Genomic DNA, 19,788 nt, shown 5'->3' with positions numbered 1-19,788 from the left:
TGCTGCTTGGCCTGCTGTGTTCATCCAGCCCTGCACCTTGTTGTCTCGGATTCTCCAGCATCTGCAGTTCCTACTATCTCCTTATCTACCTCCTCCTGTTTACACAGCAGAAAGATTCTGTGATTCCCCTCATGGTGATGGGCCTTTGGTTAATAGCATTGTTTAGGTCCTAACTCTTCTTCATTTTGCCAGGGTCTCCACAGCAACCATGAATCAGGGTTCAAGTTAACTTATTCCCTCTGTGCATTGAGGTTCATGTCCTTCATTGTGCTTCAAATTTAAATAATAGTTATTTTAATGGCTTGTGTATTTTACTTCAAATCATGATGCATTGATCACAGGTTACTTGAAGTTCCTGGATAAGTATACAGGACAAACTGGTGTCGCAGTAAAAGTCTTTTTATTCACTGATGGGATGTGGGTGTCACCGGCTGGGACTGCATTCATTGCCCATCCCTAGTAGCCCTTGAGAAGGTGTTGGCGACACATTTCTCTCCGTACAAACTGGGAAATATACTGCCGTTCCTTCACTGTCGCTGGATCAAAATCCAGGAATTCCCTCCATGAGGGCATTGTGGGTCTACCGACAGCACATGGACTGCGGCGGTTCAAGAAGGCACCTCAAACCTACCTTCTCAAGAGCAAGCATGGATGGGCAATACGCTGACTCAGCCAGTGTCACCCACATTCCACAAGGGAATTAAAGAAAACATCGGACAGGTTCCCCAGTGGCGAGTACCCCAAACTGATGACTGACTGTGACCAGTCCCTTGAACTGTATGCAGACCGTTTCTGGATGTAACCAAGACCCCTGACCAATAGCAGCTCCCAAAATAGTTCTGAGGACTACCCCCCCCCCCCATCCACTTTGTGATGTGGCAAGTTGATTGAATAAACATGCTGTATATAAGTTGCACAATTCGAGATGGACAATAAATGCTGGCCTAACTGGTGCCGCCCACATTCTATGAGTGAACTGTTTTAAAAATCCACATTTTATTAAACTTATTAAGATAATTATTGATGGTCGTGCGAATTAAGCTTTCAGCTCATGCATCCATTGTCAATTTTACTTGCAAGTCAGGGGTAAACAAGATGATCACCCTTCTACTGTCTAACAGTATTAATTAACCCAAGTTGACAAAATATTACAATTTATGAGCATTACAATTTTGCTGTCACATCTAACTTCTTAAACTAGGAAGTGATATTGCTAGATTGTGTCATTATGGACTTCTGCTCAGTAGAATCTGCAATTGGATTGTTTGACCTGATATTATGCAGTATTACAGTCTTTCAGCAAGGTAATGGGGTATTTCAACCAGAAGATGCATCATGATGTTTGGGCCCCACATGAGACCCTTCCCAATTTTCTTTCACTGCATCAACATATCTTTCAGTTTCATTCTCTCTTACATGCTCACCTTACTTCCCCTAAAGTGCTAGTGACCTCATCTGCTCTTGGTGGCAGCAGTTACACATTCTAATCATTGCCTGAATAAAGCTGTTTGTCCTGAATTCCATATTGGATGTCTGATACACAAATCTGACCTGCTGTCTGCGATAAATTAAAATAATGGTCTCCAGAATTAAAATTCCTCATCATATTTTCAGTTTTGAAATGCTTTTCAATTCTATTGCGATGTTAAGCTATTACACTTTACTTACCTGAAATTATCAGTCTGTCTATCACATTAGCTATCCTACAGTACTCTAACACTGTTCTCTTTTTCATTTACTTTATAGATGTAACATTGCCTGTTCTGTTTCTTGCCTTTCTTAATTTGCAACTTTGTAAGTCACCTAAAACAGGAATTCATCATCTTGAAGTTTGAATAATTTATCCATTAGGTTTCCATTCATCTGATCTTAAATATCTTTTTTGATCTCTTCTTCCAACATCATTCTATTATACTAGTCTAACCTGTTAAACACTCAGGCAAAATCGTCTTCTAATATTTTTGCCATGTTGCTATTTATAACCTAACGGTTTATAACGGACACCAATTAATGACCCCATCTATATCCTGATTTTTATTTTCTTCCATTCTTTGGCCTGGATTTTCACTTCAGAGGCAGGGTGTGCAGAGTGGAGTCAGTTTCCTGCCACCATACCATCTGCCACAAATCACAGGATCTTTGCTCCATGTGTCAGTGACCATCCCCAGATGTAGGTCAGGGATGTAGATTGGAGGGTTGTCAAGTGGCAAGGCAAGTTGCTTCAGATGCCTGCCTCATTCTTTGTGACTTTGCTTCAGTTGTGCTGTCAAACCTTAGGGTGTCTAACCCCTCATCCCTCAATTCCTCTCAATCCCCTCATTATCTATCCAGCTTTCCATACTTATGTCAACCTATATCAGCAAGGGCCCCTCATAACCTCCATACTAATCCTTGTCTCTTCACTCATCACTGTAGCCTTTTATAGCCCCTATGCCAACTTGGTGCCAATTCATGCTGACCCACACCCCCATCTAACAGCCTTTGCCTTTATAGTCTCCATGCCAGCTCACCCAGTGTATACTATGACAAGAATCAGCTGCTACGGTGAGATTAAATAAAATAATGTTCTGAGTATCTATTACAAACATCACATTATAATAATACTTTGGATCCAAAATCCAAATCAATACATTTAAGTGCCCTCACGTAGTTAATTCAACTCAAAACAAATATTTGTATTCATAATTCTATATCAAGGACAACTTATCCTTTGATGATCTCTCACAGCTGTCAATCAATCTATTACTTTCAACCTCCACACCATTGTGATCTCAATTCAGGTTTAAATCTGTTGGAGGTAGAACTCTAGACACCGTACACTTGGACATTGAGTAGTCAATAAATTCCTACACACAGCTTGTTCCACACACGTGTATCACCTTTCTCCCTTTTATATTTAGTCCATCAACTAATTAATTAACTGCAGTCAGCTGCTTAACTCTGCTCACATTTTCTTCTTATTTTTAAATAAAACTTTTAAAGGCAAACAAGTCATGAACTGAAGAATTTCAAAATTAAATATATTATCATATACTATATTTTTGTCTGATGATGCAACATTCCACATTTTCCATTTTTTAATATAAAAATTATTACATGTTAGTTACTAAAATGATCTGAACTAAAGCAAAAACCTTATTTGCCTTTGGACTGCTCCAGCCCCTGGGTCTCCCTCTATGAGGATCTCCAATAATTAGTTCAAATAAGTGTCTTTTCTTGTGAAACGTTCTGACAACTAGAGTTGCATCAATCTACTTTAATTTGGAAATTTCATTCCTTTCTAACATTTCCTTTATGCTAACAAGATCAATCATCAACCTGTTCTTACTGACACCTTTTGTCAAACATACATTGTTGCAAAGAAAATTATTATTGATATAACATTCGAAAGGCACATTTTTCTCTTGTTGTCTCTTGTACTGAATAGGGTTTTCTTCAGAATGTCAAATAAATACACACCATATCTGTTGTTTGCAGTAGTGTCAGTGATTCAACAGTTAAGGTGCTTTTAATTAACCTTTTTTCATTTACTTGACTTCCTAAGCCAATGGACATTTAATAAATATTAACTCTTAATATTTTTTCCCAACATCAATCTGATAAACCTTGCCACACTAGAATATTTATCAGAAAAATTGTCATGTGCAGCATCACTGAAAAGAACTAGCTTCAGATTTTCTCGGTTAACCAAGGCTGGAAACCTCAATGTGCATTTTTCTTAATTCAAGCTTAATACCCAAGCCTATGTATTTAAAAGCCTCCAAAGCCTGACTTCCAATCTTAAATTGCCTTTTATTTTATCCGGAACAATCCCTTCAAATTCTATATCACCAGCCATTGCCCCACAGAAAATCATTTTGTGGATTGTAAAAATTCCTGCTAATTTCTCTTTGGGATACACGAAAGCAAAGGTAAAGTTGGTCTAATCCCACTCTCCCATTAGAGAACAAAAACTAGTGCTGAGTTTACCCTGAGGGTCACCATGCATCAGTTGTGGAAAGAGATTGAGAAGGAGAGCCCTTCACAATAACCTCAGCCAGTGGGGAGTAATTGAACCCACACTATTGGCATCGCTCTGCATCACAAACCAGCCATACAAGCTAACCATATGTAACGTTCTGCAAAGGTTGCTATCACTCTACCAATGTGTAACTGGGTGGGATGGTGGCTCAGTGGTTAGCACTGCTGCCTCACAGCAGGAGGGACCCGGGTTAGATTCCATCCTTGGGCGACTGTCTGTGTGGAGTTTGCACGTTCTCCCCGTGTCTGTGTGGGTTTCCTCTGGGTGCTCCAGTTTCCTCCCACAGTCCAAAGATGTGCAGGCTAGGTGGATTGGCCATGCTAAATTGCCTGTAGTGTTCAGCGATGCCTCGAATGGGGGGATGGTTCTCGGTGGGATACTCTGACGGTCGGTGTGGACTTGTTGGGCCAAAGGGCCTGTTTCCACACTGTAGGGATTCTGTGATGATTATATTTATGCATGAAATTGAGCAATGTGATGTCTGGATAGGATGATTCTCAACTCAGCTTACATTTGTCTAATTAATCAATAAATTGGTCATGCTTCAGACATGCAATCAAATTCAGTGTTACTTTATTCTAACATAATTAAATTGGACATGATGCAACATTGGGAAGTTGGCTTGGTGTACTGGGTTGTTTACTTGGATTAACATGTTCGAAGACCACAATTGATATCAGGCTATGACAAATGTAAAGATAAGACACATATATGTTATTAGAATGTCTTCTGCAATGAAGAATAACAAGTAATAGCTCACCATATGTTTTTGGTGTGAGCTTTGCTGTTGGAAATACAATCGTATAAAGCACTGGTCATTTTTTTGATGCTTTCTGTTTCTGTTCCATTGGTAAGATTCCAAGGTTCAACCATCGTAATACGCTGAGTTTGTTCAGCACCCAGCCTCAATAACTTCAATATCCTTGGGCTGGAGGCAGGTAAAGAATCAGAAAAGTCCAGGTCCTGACAGTTATCCAATGATCTCTTGTGGAAAGAGTGTGCGAAGCCCAGTTGAGAATACAATTCGAGATAGTAGGAACTGCAGATGCTGGAGAATCCGAGACAACAAGGTGCAGAGCTGGATGAACACAGCAGGCCAAGCAGCATCATAGGAGCGATAGGGTTATGCTTGGCCTGCTGTGTTCATCCAGCTCAGCACCTTGTTGTCTGAGAATACAATTCGACTTCTTTGTCTGATCTGCACATTTGGAAAGTATTAATAACGTTGATTTGTTTGAGGTAATGGAGAGTTTCAGTGAAACTACAACGAAAAGGATCAGTGTATTAAGAAAAGGAAAAGAATAGTGGGAAGATTTCTTTAAAAACGTGTTAAAACTACTACTTTTTAAAATGTTCTACTGGTATTTATATAAGCGTTTACAAAACTGCACCATGAAAGTACTTTAGAAATTGAAAGTGAAATCAGCCATCGATCTTTTTATTTCCTTCCCAGATCAGAGAGCTGGGACGTGCTTTTACAGCCTAACAAATGGCCGCTGTGCTCAGGAGCAGACCATACGCTACACCAAGATGCAGTGTTGCTGTGAATCTGGGCGCTGTTGGGCCCTTGGCTCTGTTCCAGAGATGTGTCCAATCAGAGGTTCTGGTAAGAAACAAAATGCAGCAATCTCAAACTCGAATGTGGATGAGGTAACATCAGATAATGGATAAGGTGCTTACTGTCTGACTGCACCCCCCCCACTGCCCCAAAAATAATGCCTGCTGAAACTGTCAAACAAGATGAAAGGTGTGAGGAAAGACATTGTAATGTTGTCCTGGAATGCTTATACACATGGTTCATTCTTGATTTCTCAACCAGGACATTTTGCCTTCCCAGTCAAACTTCCCAGCGCCCAGTGAGATGTATCTCCTATCTTTTGATACCTTTATTTCTCTTTCCTGTACCATCCCTATCCTAGCCCTTGACATATATTTTCTATCTCTCCCCATTTCCCCTCTTTTCATCCTCCCCTTATCCTGTCTCATCTGTTCTCCTTGGCCTCTCCTCATCCCATCTCTCCTCATTCAGCACCATTTGCAACTCCTCAGATACTGAAGCAGCCCATGTTCAATAGAAACAGATCTGGACAATATCCAGGTGTGGGCTGAAAAATAACAATGACCATCTCCAATAGTAGACAATCTAATCACCACCCCTTGGCATTCAGTAGTGTTACCATGACCGAATCCCTCATTATCAACATCCTGGAGGTTGCCATTGACCTGAAACTCAATTGGACTCATCACATAAACACCTACCAGAGTAGGTCAGAGGCTAGGAATACTGCAGCAAGTAACTCACCTCCTGACTCCTAAAGCCTGTCCTCTATCTACAAGGCACAAGTCAGGAATGTGATGGAATACTCCCCACTTTCCTGGATGCATACAGCTCCAACAACACTCGAAAAGCTTGACACCATCCAGGACAAAGCAGCTCGCTTGATTGGCACCACATCCACAAGGATCCACTACCTCCACCATCAACATTCAGCAGTGTGTACTATCTACAAGACGCACTGCAGAAATTCACCGAAGATCCTTAATTAGCAAATTCCAAACCCACAACCACTTCTTCGTAGGAAGGACAAGGGCAGCAGGCACATGGAAACACCATCACCTGCAAGTTCCCCTCCAAGCCACTCACCATCCTGAATGGGAACCATATCACTGTTCCTTCAGTGTAGCTGGGACAAAAACTTGGAATTCCCTCCCTAATGGCTTTGTGGGTCTACCTACAGCACACGGACTACAGCAGTTCAAGAAGGTAGCTCACCACCACCTTCTCAAGGACGAATAGGAATGATCAATAAATAAGGAAGTGGCTCTAGAAATATTGGATGCATTGGTGGTCATCTTCTAGGATTCCATAGACTCTGGAGCAGTCCCTGCAGATTGGAGGGTGGCTAGTGTCACTCCAATATTCAAAAAAGGAAGTAGAAGGAAAACAGGGACTCATAGACCAGTGAGCCTAACATCGGTAGTGGGGAAAATTCTCAAATCCATTATCAAGGACTTTATAGCAGAACATTTATAAAGCAGTGGCACGATCAGACAGAGTCAGCATGGATTTATGAAGGGGAAATCATGCTGGACAAAACTGTTGGAATTCTATGAAGACGTAGCCAGTAGAGTTGACAAGGGGGAGCCAGTCGATGTAATATATTTGGACTGTCAGAAAGTGTTTGACAAAATCCGGCATAAGAGATTAACGTGCAAGATTAAAGCACATGGGATTGGGAGAAGTGCACTGAGATGGATAGAAAGCTGGTTGGCAGAGAGGAAACAAAGTGTAGGAATTAATGGGTCCTTTTCAAACTGGCAGGCAGTAACTAGTGGGGTGCCACAGGGATCGGTGCTGGGACCCCAGCTATTCACAATATATATTAATGATTTGGATGAGGGAACAAAATGTAACATCTCAAAGTTTACAGATGATACCAAGTTGGGTGGGAGGGTGAACTGTGACGAAGATGCAGAGATCCTTCAGCATGATCTGGACAGGTTGGGTGAGTGAGCAAATCAATGGCAGATGCAATATAATTTGGATAAATGTGAGGTTATTCACTTTGGAAACAAAAACAAGAAGGCAGATTATTACCTGAATGGCTGTAAACTGGGAGAGGGGAGTGTGCAGCGGGACCTGGGTGTCCTTGTGCACCAGTTGCTGAAGGTAAGCTGCAGGTACAGCAGGTGGTAAAGAAGGTAAATGGTATGTTGGCCTTCATTGTGAGAGGTTTCAAGTACAGAAGCAGGAATGTGTTGTTGCAGTTATACCGGGCCTTGGTGAGACTACACCTAGAATACTGTGGGCAGTTTTGGTCTCCTTTTCTGAGGAAGGATGCTCTTGCTCTCAAGGGAGTGACGGGTCTGACATATGAGGAGAGATTGACTAGGTTAGGATTGTTTTCGCTGGAGTTCAGATGAATGAGGGGGGATTTCATAGAGACTTATAAAATGCTAACAGGACTCGACAGGGTAGATGCAGGGAGGATGTTCCCCAATGGTGGGTGTGTCCAGAACCAGGGGTCACAGTCTGAGGATACGGGGTAGACGGTTTAGGACAGAGGTGAGGAGACATTTCTTCACCCAGAGAGTGGTGAGCCTGTGAAATTCATTACCACAGGAAGTAGTTGATGCCAAAACATTGAATGTATTCAAGAGGCGGCTAGATATAGCACTTGGGGTGAATGGGATCAAAGATTATGGGGAGTAAGCAGGATTAGGCTATTGAGTTGGATGATCAGCCATGATCGTAAAGAATGGCAGAGCAGGCTCAAAGGGCTGAATGGCCTCCTCCTGCTCCTATCTTCAATGTTTCTATGTACATTCCTGAGGGATATGCTGCCTACATTCGAAATGGCAGACTAATCACCCTTAACCTCAAAGTGACCAGGTGGGGAAGTTGTCACTTGAGTTTGGAGATTGGCATTCGCTGAATAAATAACACATGCATTATCACTGCCGAGCATCTACCCTCTGTCTGGCTCTATTCTTTCTGTCATGACATGCTTTTCACCTGATCTAATCTGGGGCATGGCCCCACTGATGTGGGTTTGTCAGTTCTTGTGAAGAGTTCTCTTGTAGGGTCTTGGCTCTGGTGTTCTGGTTTGTTTTGTGTACCCTGGTGCCCTGTATATTGGACACTGGTATTCTGCCTCCAGAATAGAACCTGGAGGAGATGCAGGAAGAATTCAGGAGAGAAACCTTTGAAAACAGTAGCCTATAGATTGCTGAGGCTTCCCAGCATTCCTCTGTCTTCAACATGCAGGAAGGCACTCCAACCTCGTCAACTCCAAATTCTAATCAGTTTTCACCCACTCCATCAGGAAGACACATTCGATCTTCCTTGACTTGCTCCCTCAGAGCTATCCAGCTGATATTTGTGGCTTCTTCCTCTGTGGTAGTAGATATTGTGCACTCCTGCAGGGGCCCTGACATTGTGAGCCGTTTTCTCCTGCATGGATCAAAGAGGGAGACCAAGGGCACTGCTGCTCTCTGTGACCAGTGACAGTGAATGATAAACTTTGGAAACTGCATGTATCCGCTCAGGCAAGTTCCCAACAGTGCTCCGGTTCTAAGCCTTGCTGTGGGGTCTGTAGGTCTTCTGTGGACACATTCTGGTCAAGAGCAGTCTTCAGGCTCCTCAACAGGAATGTCTGCTTGAGTTTGTCCTTGTCTGATAAGTTTGTCATTGTTGTCTCAGTGGCAGAGCAAAAAAGAGGAATTGAAACTTTCACAACCCTGTTCTTATCAGCCACACTTCCTGCTGTGGGTGATCTCAGCCACATGCAGCTCTGCCAGTGTGGATATTGGTGGGTGATCCTCTCCTTCCATCGTCTGAAAAGAGGCCGCTGTGCTCTCCCTTCATCACCAGAATGGTCTCAAGGTTGACTTTGGTGAATTAAGGTGAAGCCCTGCCTTTTCTCCTGAATCCACGGTGCACCCTTTTCATTACATCAGTGACTACAGCCATTGCTGCCGGGATGCTTTAGAACATGATCTGCACGTACACAGTGTCTCCTGCAGCTGCTATTTGACTGCCTAGCTCTTCTTCCAATATATAACAGCCCACACATGTGCCTCGTTGAAACTCATTGAAAGGCTATGACTATCCTTTCCTACCTCCCAGTCCCTGGTGGAGTCAGGACCACAGTCCGGCCATCAGTTTCCAGGCTCCAAAGTGAAAATTCTGCCAGTGGTCTTTTCTACCCTATTGGCATAGGCCTTTTCTTTTGTTCTTTCTTTCCATTCCCTAGTTCCTGCTTCCATCTGTTCCATAAAATCTGTTCCATCTTTAGCTTTTCCATTCCTGACAAAACCTCAATTCATTTTCTTTCTTAAACAAAAACAGAAAGAACTGGAGAAACTCAGGTCTGGCATCATCTGTGGATGGAGAAACAGAGTTGACAATTTGAGTACACTGACACTCCTTCTATCTTTTCAGATGTTGCATGATCTGCTGAGTATTTCCCAAATTCCTTCTCTTTTGTTTCAGATTTCGAGCAGTGAGCAGTGTTTTGCTTTTGAACAATCCTAAATTGTTGTCAGTGACACATAGTTGATTTATCATGTTCCACATTCCTCCACTAGCTATACGATTTAATAGAAACTCAATTTTTGAAAAGGAAGAATGTACTTATATTTACATTGTTACAAGTCCTCAGGCCATACCAAACACCTTTAAAAAGGACTGTCATTTAGGTAATAGCGATAACAAGGTGTACAGCTGGATGAAATTTAGGTAATGCCTTTCAGAGCTACCAGGCATCTCAAAGTGTTTTACAACAAATGAAAGACTTTGGAAGTGTAGTCATTGTAATGCAGGAAGCACAACAGCTGTTTTGAGAACAAAATCCTGTAAACAGCAACGTGATAAACTTGATCATGGTACAATTATTGGCCAGGCCACTGGAATGAACTCCACTTTACCTCATCTTTGTCTGCCTGTGAGATCGCGCAGCGCCTTGGTTGAACATCTTGTGCATGAACAACTATTAAGAACATTATGATATTATTACTAAGTCATTCTAATTATATGTATGTTCTTCAACTCAGATGAATATCGCAGGCTTTGCATTGAAGGCGCTCCGGTAGTGCAAGGTGTTCCGCAGCATGGTCCAAATTCTAGACAAGGATTTGACACTCCAGGTTTACCTGATTTTGATTTTGACAGAAGACGCTTTAGACCCCATGATCCTGCCATCAGTCTTGCCACTGTTGATCGTGATCCAGGGGGAGGTACAGGTAGAGGTGAGATCATTAACAGACCCCGCAAGATTTCGGACATTAGTAAGTTTGAATTCCATGTCTTTCTATTTGTAGTAATATCTATTTTAAAAACAAAAATGCTAACAGTAAAGATGAGGAAACAAAATCAAAAGATCTGCAGTTTCACGGTTTAGAAAGCAATATTGATCTGGATTTTCCATTAGCCTGTTACTCGTTGCTGTATCATAGATGGAAGTTATGTATCAGACTCTGCAGAATTCTCAATGTAGCAGACTAAAGGAATTGCCTGGGAAACTGAATTTACCGCAGGGTAATTCCTGTAAGCACAGAACCCTCCGAAAGGAACCATTTAAATGGAAAAACCTGGCAGGTTTCACTGCAGTTAAATAAATGGTTAGCCAGGAAATGTTGAACAATTAAGTCCTGGGTAGCTATTAAACTAACCCTCCAAACCAAGGTTACAACACACATACCAACTACAACTCCCCCAGAACTCTTACAGTCCCCACCAGATCCTGGTACAACACCTCCCCCCCACATCCACCAACACCAACCCCAAAACTGGATGATGACCCCCTTTTGCTTTGACCTGAGACTCCCCTCTCACTCCAGCACAGCATTCCTCCACCATCTGACATGACCACCCCCTCCCCAATCAGACCAGGTGTTTCCCACTCACTCCAACTTATCCTGGGCACTCCATCACTCACCTGCCCCTCTTCCCACATTGTGGATTGGCATCCTATTTACCCGACATTCTACCGCCTACCCACCTGACACCCTAACCTCATGCTTACCTTACGTATTTATCCTTTCACAGGAGCTATCAAAGTGATTGTATGTGATGCTGAACATTTATATTACACAATACAGCAACTGAATGCTGTGAGAAAAGGACATGGTTTGTTTTTCCCTGTCTGACTACAGACAATTTCCCATGGTCAATCCACCTAATTGGCCCATCTTTGGACTGTGGGAGGAAACCAGAGAACCTGGTGGAAACCCACGCAGACACGGGGAGAATGTGCAAACTCCACACAGACAGTCACCCAAGGCTGGAATTAAATTTGGGTCCATAGCGCTGTGAGGCAGCAGTGCTAACCACTGAGCTGCCATGGCACCAAGATTGGCCACTTAAGTGGGCCATCCTCTACTATCCCAAGCACTGACAGAATTACCATGGTGGTGAGAAAGCAGTGAGCTCCCTACTCTCCACCAGCCCTCCACCTCCATACCCCCACCTCCCAGTTCACTCCTCCAGGCATCGTGAATTCCCAATGATGAGGTAACAGAAAATGAGCAAATTTATTGTACGAACAGAGACTAATTATATGAGTATTGGATTCAGGGTTGTTCTTTCTGAATTTTAAATGTAAACAACTAATGAGAGTTTAAAAATTTTTTTAAAAATATGGAGCTAGATTGAAATGTGACCTTTCTTTTCATATAAACCTTTCCCAAAACAATCACTGGAATGTTGATGCACAAAGCCGTTTCAACATTGAGCATTATATTAATCAGTTATGTTGCTTTATTATTAAATGAAGATGTGAATTTCTTCCAGGCACTGTTTCTATTAATCAGACAAATATAGATGTCTGTAAACACTTCACCAATCTCTGTCTGAATGGACGCTGCATCCCCACACCAACAAGTTACCGCTGTGAATGTAATATGGGTTTCAAACAAGATCTACGCAGAGAATGTGTTGGTAAGAATCACACAATTATTTTACCCATTGAAGAGAAAAAGCTTCCAAAGTGATGGTCACCTTTCCCTGACATTATCCATTTATGTTTTGACAAAGTGGTCTGTGGAAGCCCACTGTTTTTTTAAAAACCGAAAGAACTGCTGATGCTGTAAATCAGAAGCAAAAACAGAAATTGCTGGGAGAGCTCAGCAGGTCTGGCAGCATCTGTGGAGAAAAATTAAAGTTAACGTTTCGGGTCCCGTGACCCTTCCTCAGTTCTGAAGGGTCACTCAACCCAAAGCATTAACCCTGTTTTCTTTCCACAGATGCTGCCAGCCCCATTGTTTTCTATTACTGATGGAAGATATTTTGTATTTTATAGTATTCCAGATGCTTCCAAGCAGGGCAACTCTCCAATCACTATGAATTATTAGACATTATTGTTATTAAATTCATGCACCACTTAACTCTTAAATACCAGTGATAGAGAAATTACTTCCCTTGCCTTTTGCATTGGGAATCCATATACAATGCTCCTCTTCTTCAGTTGGAGAACATACTTCAGAAATTAAGCTGTAACCTATTTTAATCACAAGAAATTTAATGAAAAGATTGATTCTGGCCCAATTTCCTCAGGCACAGAAAATCAGACTGAACTTCCAATCTGATTAAAATCCTGCCTGTTTTTACAAGGTTTGGAGCTTCAGCCCATTCCTGATGATGTCAGTTCTGTTAAAAGCTGTGGGTCAGGAAGGAGGTATAGCCGAGCCTGGAGTTTCAGCTTCTACAGCCTTCCTTGTCTCTGCAAACTGTGCAAACGGATAGATGAGGTGCAGAAGCCTGGGGAGCCATGTTACGACATAATGAGCTAAAGGTCTGAAGATCTATTATAGCCTTTACCATAGTTAAAAATAACTCCAGTTGGAGGGACATAGTAGGAACTGCAGCTGCTGGGGAATCTGAGATAACAAGGTGTAGAGCTGGATGAACACAGCAGGCCGAGCAGCATCAGAGGAGCAGGAAGGCTGACGTTTCGGGCCTACACCCTTCTTCAGAAATGGGGGAGGGGGAGGGGGTTCGGAAATAAATAGGGAGAGAGGGGGAGGCGGATAGAAGATGAATAGAAGAGAAGATAGGTGGAGAGGAGACAGACAGGTCAAAGTGGTGGGGATGGAGCCAGTAAAGGTGTGTAGGTGGGGAGGTAGGGAGGGGATAGGTCAGTCCAGGGAGGATGGACAGGTCAAGGGGGCGGGATGAGGTTAGTAGGTAGGAGATGGGGGTGGGGCTTGAGGTGGGAGGAGGGGATAGGTGGGAGGAAGGACAGGTTAGGGAGGCTGGGACGAGCTGGAATGGTTTTGGGATGCAGTAGGGGGAGGGGAGATTTTGAAGCTTGAGAAGTCCACATTGATACCATTGGGCTGCAGGGTTCCCAAGCGGAATATGAGTTGCTGTTCCTGCAACCTTCGGGTGGCATCGTTGTGGCACTGCAGGAGGCCCAGGATGGACATGTCGTCTGAGGAATGGGAGGGGGAGTTGAAATGGTTCGCCACTGGGAGGTGCAGTTGTTAAGTGCGAACCGAGCGTAGGTGTTCTGCAAAGCGGTCCCCAAGCCTCTGCTTGGTTTCCCCAGTGTAGAGGAGGCCACAAAGGGAACAGCGGATGCCGTTTACCACATTAGCAGATGTGGTGAACATCTGCTTGATGTGGAAAATCTTCTTGGGGCCTGGGATGGGGGTGAGGGGGAAGGTGTAGGGGCAGGTGTAGCACTTCCTGCGGTTGCAGGGAGAAGCAGCGGGTGTGGTGGGGCTGGAGGGGAGTGTGGAGCGGACAAGGGAGTCACGGAGAGAGTGGTCCCTCCAGAAAGCAGATAAGGGTGGGGAGGGAAAAATGTCTTTGGTGGTGGGGTCGGATTGCAGATGGTGGAAGTGTCGGAGGATGATGCGTTGGATCCAGAGGTTGGTGGGGTGGTACGTGAGGATGAGGGGGATTCTGTTTTGGTTGTTATTGCGTGGAGGTGGGGTGAGGGATGAGTTGCAGGAAATGCGGGAGACACGGTCGAGGGCGTTCTCGACCACTGAGGCGGGGAAGTTGCAGTCCTTGAGAAACGAGGACATCTGAGATGTACGGGAGTGGAATGCCTCATCCTGGGAGCAGATGCGGCGGAGGCGAAGGAATTGGGAATAGGGGATGGCATTTTTGCAGGAAGGTGGGTGGGAGGAGGTGTATTCTAGGTAGCTGTGGGAGTCGGTGGGCTTGAAATGAATATCGGTTTCGAGGTGGTTGCCCGATATGGAGACAGAGAGGTCCAGGAAGGAGAGAGAGGTGTTAGAGATGGTCCAGGTGAACTTAAGGTTGGGATGGAAGGTGTTGGTGAAGTGGATGAACTGTTCGAGCTCCTCGCGGGAGCATGAGGCGGCGCCGATACAGTCATCAATGTAACGGAGGAAGAGGTGGGGTTTAGGGCCAGTGTAGGTACGGAAAAGGGATTGTTCCACGTAACCTACAAAGAGGCAGGCATAGCTTGGGCCCATGCGGGTACCCATGGCCACCCCCTTTGTCTGTAGGAAGTGGGAGGAATTGAAAGAGAAGTTGTTCAGGGGGAGGACGAGTTCAGCTAAGCGGATGAGGGTGTCAGTGGAGGGGGACTGGTCGGGCCAGCGGGACAGGAAGAAGCGGAGGGCCTTAAGGCCATCTGCATGGGGAATGCAGGTATATAGGGACTGGACGTCCATGGCAAAGATGAGGTGTTGGGGACCGGGGAATTGGAAGTTCTGGAGGAGGTGGAGGGCGTGGGTGGTGTCATGGACATAGGTAGGGAGTTCCTGGACCAAGGGGGAGAAAATGGAGTCGAGATAGGTGGAGATAAGTTCAGTGGGGCAGGAGCAGGCGGAGACAATGGTCGACCAGGGCAGTCAGGTTTGTGGATTTTGGGAAGGAGATAGAAGCAGGCGGTGCGGGGTTGGAGAACGATGAGGTTGGAGGCTGTGGGTGGGAGGTCACCTGAGGTGATGAGGTTGTAGATGGTTTGGGAGATGATGGTTTGGTGCTCGGGAGTGGGGTCATGATCAAGGGGGCGGTAGGAGGTGGTGTCGGAGAGTTGGCGCCTGGCCTCGGCGATGTAGAGGTCAGTGCGCCATACTACAACTGCGCCTCCCTTGTCCGCGGGTTTTATGGTGAGGTTGGGATTGGAGCGGAGGGCTGCACGTTCTGTGGGGGAGAGGCTGGAGTGGGTGAGAGGGGTGGAGAGTTTGAGGCGGTTGATGTCTCGACGGCAGTTGGAGATGAAGAGGTCGAGGGAGGGTAGGAGGCCTTGGGGTGGTGTCCAGGAGGATGGGGTGTGTTGGAGGTCGGCGAAGGGGTCAGTAGAGGGAGGGTTAGGCTCACAGTTGAAGAAGTAAGCGTGGAGGCGGAGGCGGTGGAGCCTTGCTTATTCTGATACAAGCTAGTGATTGCATAGAATCCCTACAGTACAGAAAAAGGCCATTTATCCCATTGCATCTGTTCCAGCCCTCTGAACAGCATCCCAACTCGACCCACCCTATCCCCATAACCCCGCATTTCCCATGGCTAATCCACCTAGCCTGCACATACCTGGAAACTATGAGCAATTTAGCATAGTTAATCCATCTAACATGCACATCTTTGGACTGTGGGAGAAAACCGAAGCACCTGGAGGACACCCACACAGACAGAGGAAGAACATGCAAACTCTACACAGACAGTCACAACAGCTTGAATCAAGTCTGGGTCCATGGCACTGTGAGGCAGCAGTGCTCACCACTGAGCCACCGTATAGGAAAGCAGCAAGGTGAGTACCAAAAACCAAAAGAAATAAACCAACTCTCCTAGAAGCAGAGCAGGCTCTCTCTTGGAGAAATGTACTGAATCCGTAAGTTTTCATCAGGTTGCCTGGTGCTTTTAGGTGATAGTGATAGAGAAGTCTGGTACAAAGACTGTAAGGTATGATGCTGTGAGTATAACTATATTGGGCTGTTGCTTGATTAGTCTGTGGGACACCTCCCCCAATTTTGGTACAAGTCTCCAGATGTTAGTACGGAGGGTTTGGCTGGATAATGTGTGCACAATATCCTACCTGATGCCTAGTTTGATCCTGGATCATCTGTCCTGTTTTATTTTGATTTGATTTTTATACTGTGGTTTGATATACATCTAAATGGCTTGTTGGTCAATTCTAGAAATGCATTGCTGTTTGCCTGAAATGCAGCAGACTTCCTTCCCTAAAAAACATCAATGAAGTAGATGGTAGGTGCAATGGTAGATACAATCACATTGGTCGGATTGGCTCCTGTTCCCTCCCATGGTCGCAGTAATCATTTGATACATTGTCCAGATTCTGTGACTTGCATTCACAAGGAGGTCTTTGGAGTGCATAGCATTTATGATTTCTTTTTGTATTTTTGTAAAATATTATTTTTCCTTCTCAGGGGAGACTAGGTAAATTGTTCTTGCAGAGAGGAAGCACAGGGTTCCTTTACGTTGTAACTATTCTACAATAATTTGTATAATTTCATTATGTTTATGTAAACAGAATGTAAAAAAAAGTTAAATATTTGAACTCAAAATACAAATAAATATTAGCCAGTGTATGGAACACAATCGTGTAATGGACTGGCAAAATATTTACTTTTGTTTTTATTGAGCAAGGCTCAGTTCCAGTTTACTTTATGAGCAGAAACTACTGTCCAGCTGAAATAAACAAATAAGTGCTGGAAATTGAGGTCAATCAGTGCCTGTAAAAAGAAAGGACAGATTGAAGTGATATTCTGAGTGTCTATCTTTAATGAACAGAAGACCAAAAAAGAAGCAGGCCCCACAGAAGGGTGATAAAAACCAAAAAAAGGCAAGTAGAGTTGAGAGAGAATGAACAGATAGTGCTGAAGAGAAAAATGTGGGATGTGGGAAAAGAGAGTGATGAAAATCTACTCTTCTTACTAACTGAAATAATCCTACGCTTAGAAAGAACTAAGCGCTCTTGCCCCATTATTAGTGGGCACCAATCCACAATACAAAACATCTCATAATTAAAAACACATTGTAAGTGAATTGGCAGCTTCATTCACAAAGGTGATGAAATTGCCTCGTGGAAAATGGAAATATAACACGATTGTACAAGAATTACTCTTCTGAGGGTAAAGCAGACGGGGTAGATTTTGCAAATTAACACTCCCAGTGCAAAGTTCCATGTGATGGCAGCACAGATTGAAAATTCAGATTTTCCATCTATTAAGATAAATGGCTGGAAAATCATATGAACTGTACAAATCTTGATACTCCAATCTTCAGTTTCGGTCACTGAAGAAATCACTGAGCTCTGAGCAGTACTTTGTGAAGCTACCTCCCCTCCAGACACATTCAGAGCAAACATCAGAATATCTCGCACCTATTTTTCAAGTGGTAGCATATTTTAAACAGCGGAATGAGTTATGTCCAAAATAAACATGCACTTGGGCTACCTCAGTTCACATCCTCCCCATTCTACAGGTATCTGGGTGGCCCCTAAAACAAGCACGAAGCCTGTTGGACATTAATGAAGGAGCTAACCCCCATTAAAGTAATCCTCTGTGAACCAGGTGTGAACGCTGGAGGAGGTGAGGCTCCCCTATATTGTTGTAGTGAAAGCCACCCTGACTCCATACTAACCTGGTCACAGAGTGCCTAAAGAAAAGACTGCTTCATTCTCAACAATGGCATCTTACATTTTGCTAAGCACATGGTAGCAACATCAGCAATATTTTCAAACTGTATATTTGCATAGAACATAGAGATTTTGCAATGATCACAGGCATTGCAGGTACAGTATCTTAAGACCAGCAACCTCAGGATCAAGGCACTGCAGAGTTTAGAGAACTGTACTGAATTCTGGGTTGGCTAATTCAGGCTGTGGGCTGTTCAGGCTAAGCCAGTTCACATGGGGTGAAAGGTCACTTAGAGCAGGGGAAAAGACTGGTGCACAAGTGGTGAAAGAGACAATTGGTCTAGAGCCACGTTGAGCCAAAGCTACATCTAGACCCGCTGCCAAGGTAAGTTGTTTTTATTTTAGTCCAATTAAAATTGGTGCATTGCACACTCTAAAGCTGCCTGGATTTTGGATACTCCTATTTTTGGCCACCCAGAGTTGAGATACTGTACCTGGATATTGAAATCAATGCTTGCGAACTTTTTTTTCAAAAACACATCTGGTCCAGCAGAAACTTTTTCATTTTGTTGTTTTGTTTTGTTGAATGGAACTTTCCCATTTTCAGTTGAAGTGTACTGTCATGTGAGATTGATAGTGCCTGGTCTATTGAGACATGAAGTAACCTTTTGTGTGCAATCTTCCATTCTTCACCTCATTAACCATGCAACCTGGCACAGTATTTAAAACCTAGGTACATACCACTTCAGGCTCTACACGCTAGGAAGTGACGCCCACACCCAACAACGTTGTGGGGCTCTATCATCAGCACTAAGGATACGACAAAAGGAAAGCTCACTCCCCACTTTGTGGACAGGGGTATAGATGCCTTGGTGGATGCAGTGGTGGAGAGCAGAGCGGTCCTTTTTCCATTGACTGCCACAGTAAACGAAGAGTCTGGGTCAGTGCTATGTTTCGGGTGAAAAGGGACACAAAGCATTACAGTGAGCAGGTTAATGATCTTCCACTCTCCATGAGGGTAAATGTTACCACTGCCCCTTGAATAGCCTACACTCACAGAATCACCACTCACTTGAACTCTGCCTCTACACATGCGTCTCACCAGGAGTCATGGACTATTACTCTCATTATTACATACATCATGTCTGCTCAACTACTCCTAGACACCTCTTCTTTTGCCCTCCCAAGCTAACCCTTCTTGGCCCCTGTGCCTCCTACTCATTCAATTGGGACACCTCGCCACCTCTCCTGTTCATGGATCCCTACTAGGTGCTCCTCCATTCGCTTCCTCCAGAATTGCCCTCCCTTTCTCTCACTGCAGTAAATACTGGAACACCACATCGCCCAGACTGATGACTCAATAGTGCTCCATAGAACCTCGTTGTAATCCCTGGATTGGTTGAACTTGATCTTCAAGTCTGACTGTGGCCTGGTCCCCTGATTGCAATGACATGGGTCCCCAAGCTCTGGAGGGACCAAAGACCTGACTGACCATGGCCTGGTCCTGGACTGGAATTGGACCAACCTCTTGACTGACAGTAACAGCAACCCAGATTGACTGCAAACCCCTCTCAGAGCACAGAGGACTATTTCCACCTGACTTTCAGTGGTGGGTATTTGCCTGAAGTTAACAGTGTATTTTCCACACTAACATGTGCTGCATGCTGTGCTGTTGATACAACACAATATCAC

General features: G+C 44.1%; 1 protein-coding gene across 1 annotated transcript; it reads left to right on the top strand.

Annotated features, from left to right (window-relative positions):
• The first annotated feature begins 1,228 nt into the window (after positions 1-1,228).
• Positions 1,229-13,312, top strand: LOC125487715 (fibrillin-2-like). Its single transcript, XM_048619864.1, has 5 exons — positions 1,229-1,304; positions 5,475-5,627; positions 10,577-10,810; positions 12,315-12,461; positions 13,134-13,312. Exons 1-5 carry the CDS (start codon positions 1,229-1,231, stop codon positions 13,310-13,312), a joined length of 789 nt encoding a protein of 262 aa, XP_048475821.1.
• The last annotated feature ends 6,476 nt before the right edge of the window (positions 13,313-19,788 follow it).

This window comes from Rhincodon typus, chromosome 3, assembly GCF_021869965.1.
Source record: "Rhincodon typus isolate 14 chromosome 3, sRhiTyp1.1, whole genome shotgun sequence".
Taxonomy (NCBI): domain Eukaryota; kingdom Metazoa; phylum Chordata; class Chondrichthyes; order Orectolobiformes; family Rhincodontidae; genus Rhincodon; species Rhincodon typus.
This window is presented reverse-complemented; position numbering and strand designations above follow the sequence as displayed.

Excerpts from the sequence above, each read along its gene's own strand:
- LOC125487715 (XM_048619864.1), top strand. The coding sequence starts at position 1,229 with ATGGACTTCTGCTCAGTAGAATCTGCAATTGGATTGTTTGACCTGATA. Across the intron at positions 5,628-10,576 it reads GTGTCCAATCAGAGGTTCTG|ATGAATATCGCAGGCTTTGC; the intron begins GTAAGAAACAAA and ends TCTTCAACTCAG. Across the intron at positions 10,811-12,314 it reads CCGCAAGATTTCGGACATTA|GCACTGTTTCTATTAATCAG; the intron begins GTAAGTTTGAAT and ends AATTTCTTCCAG.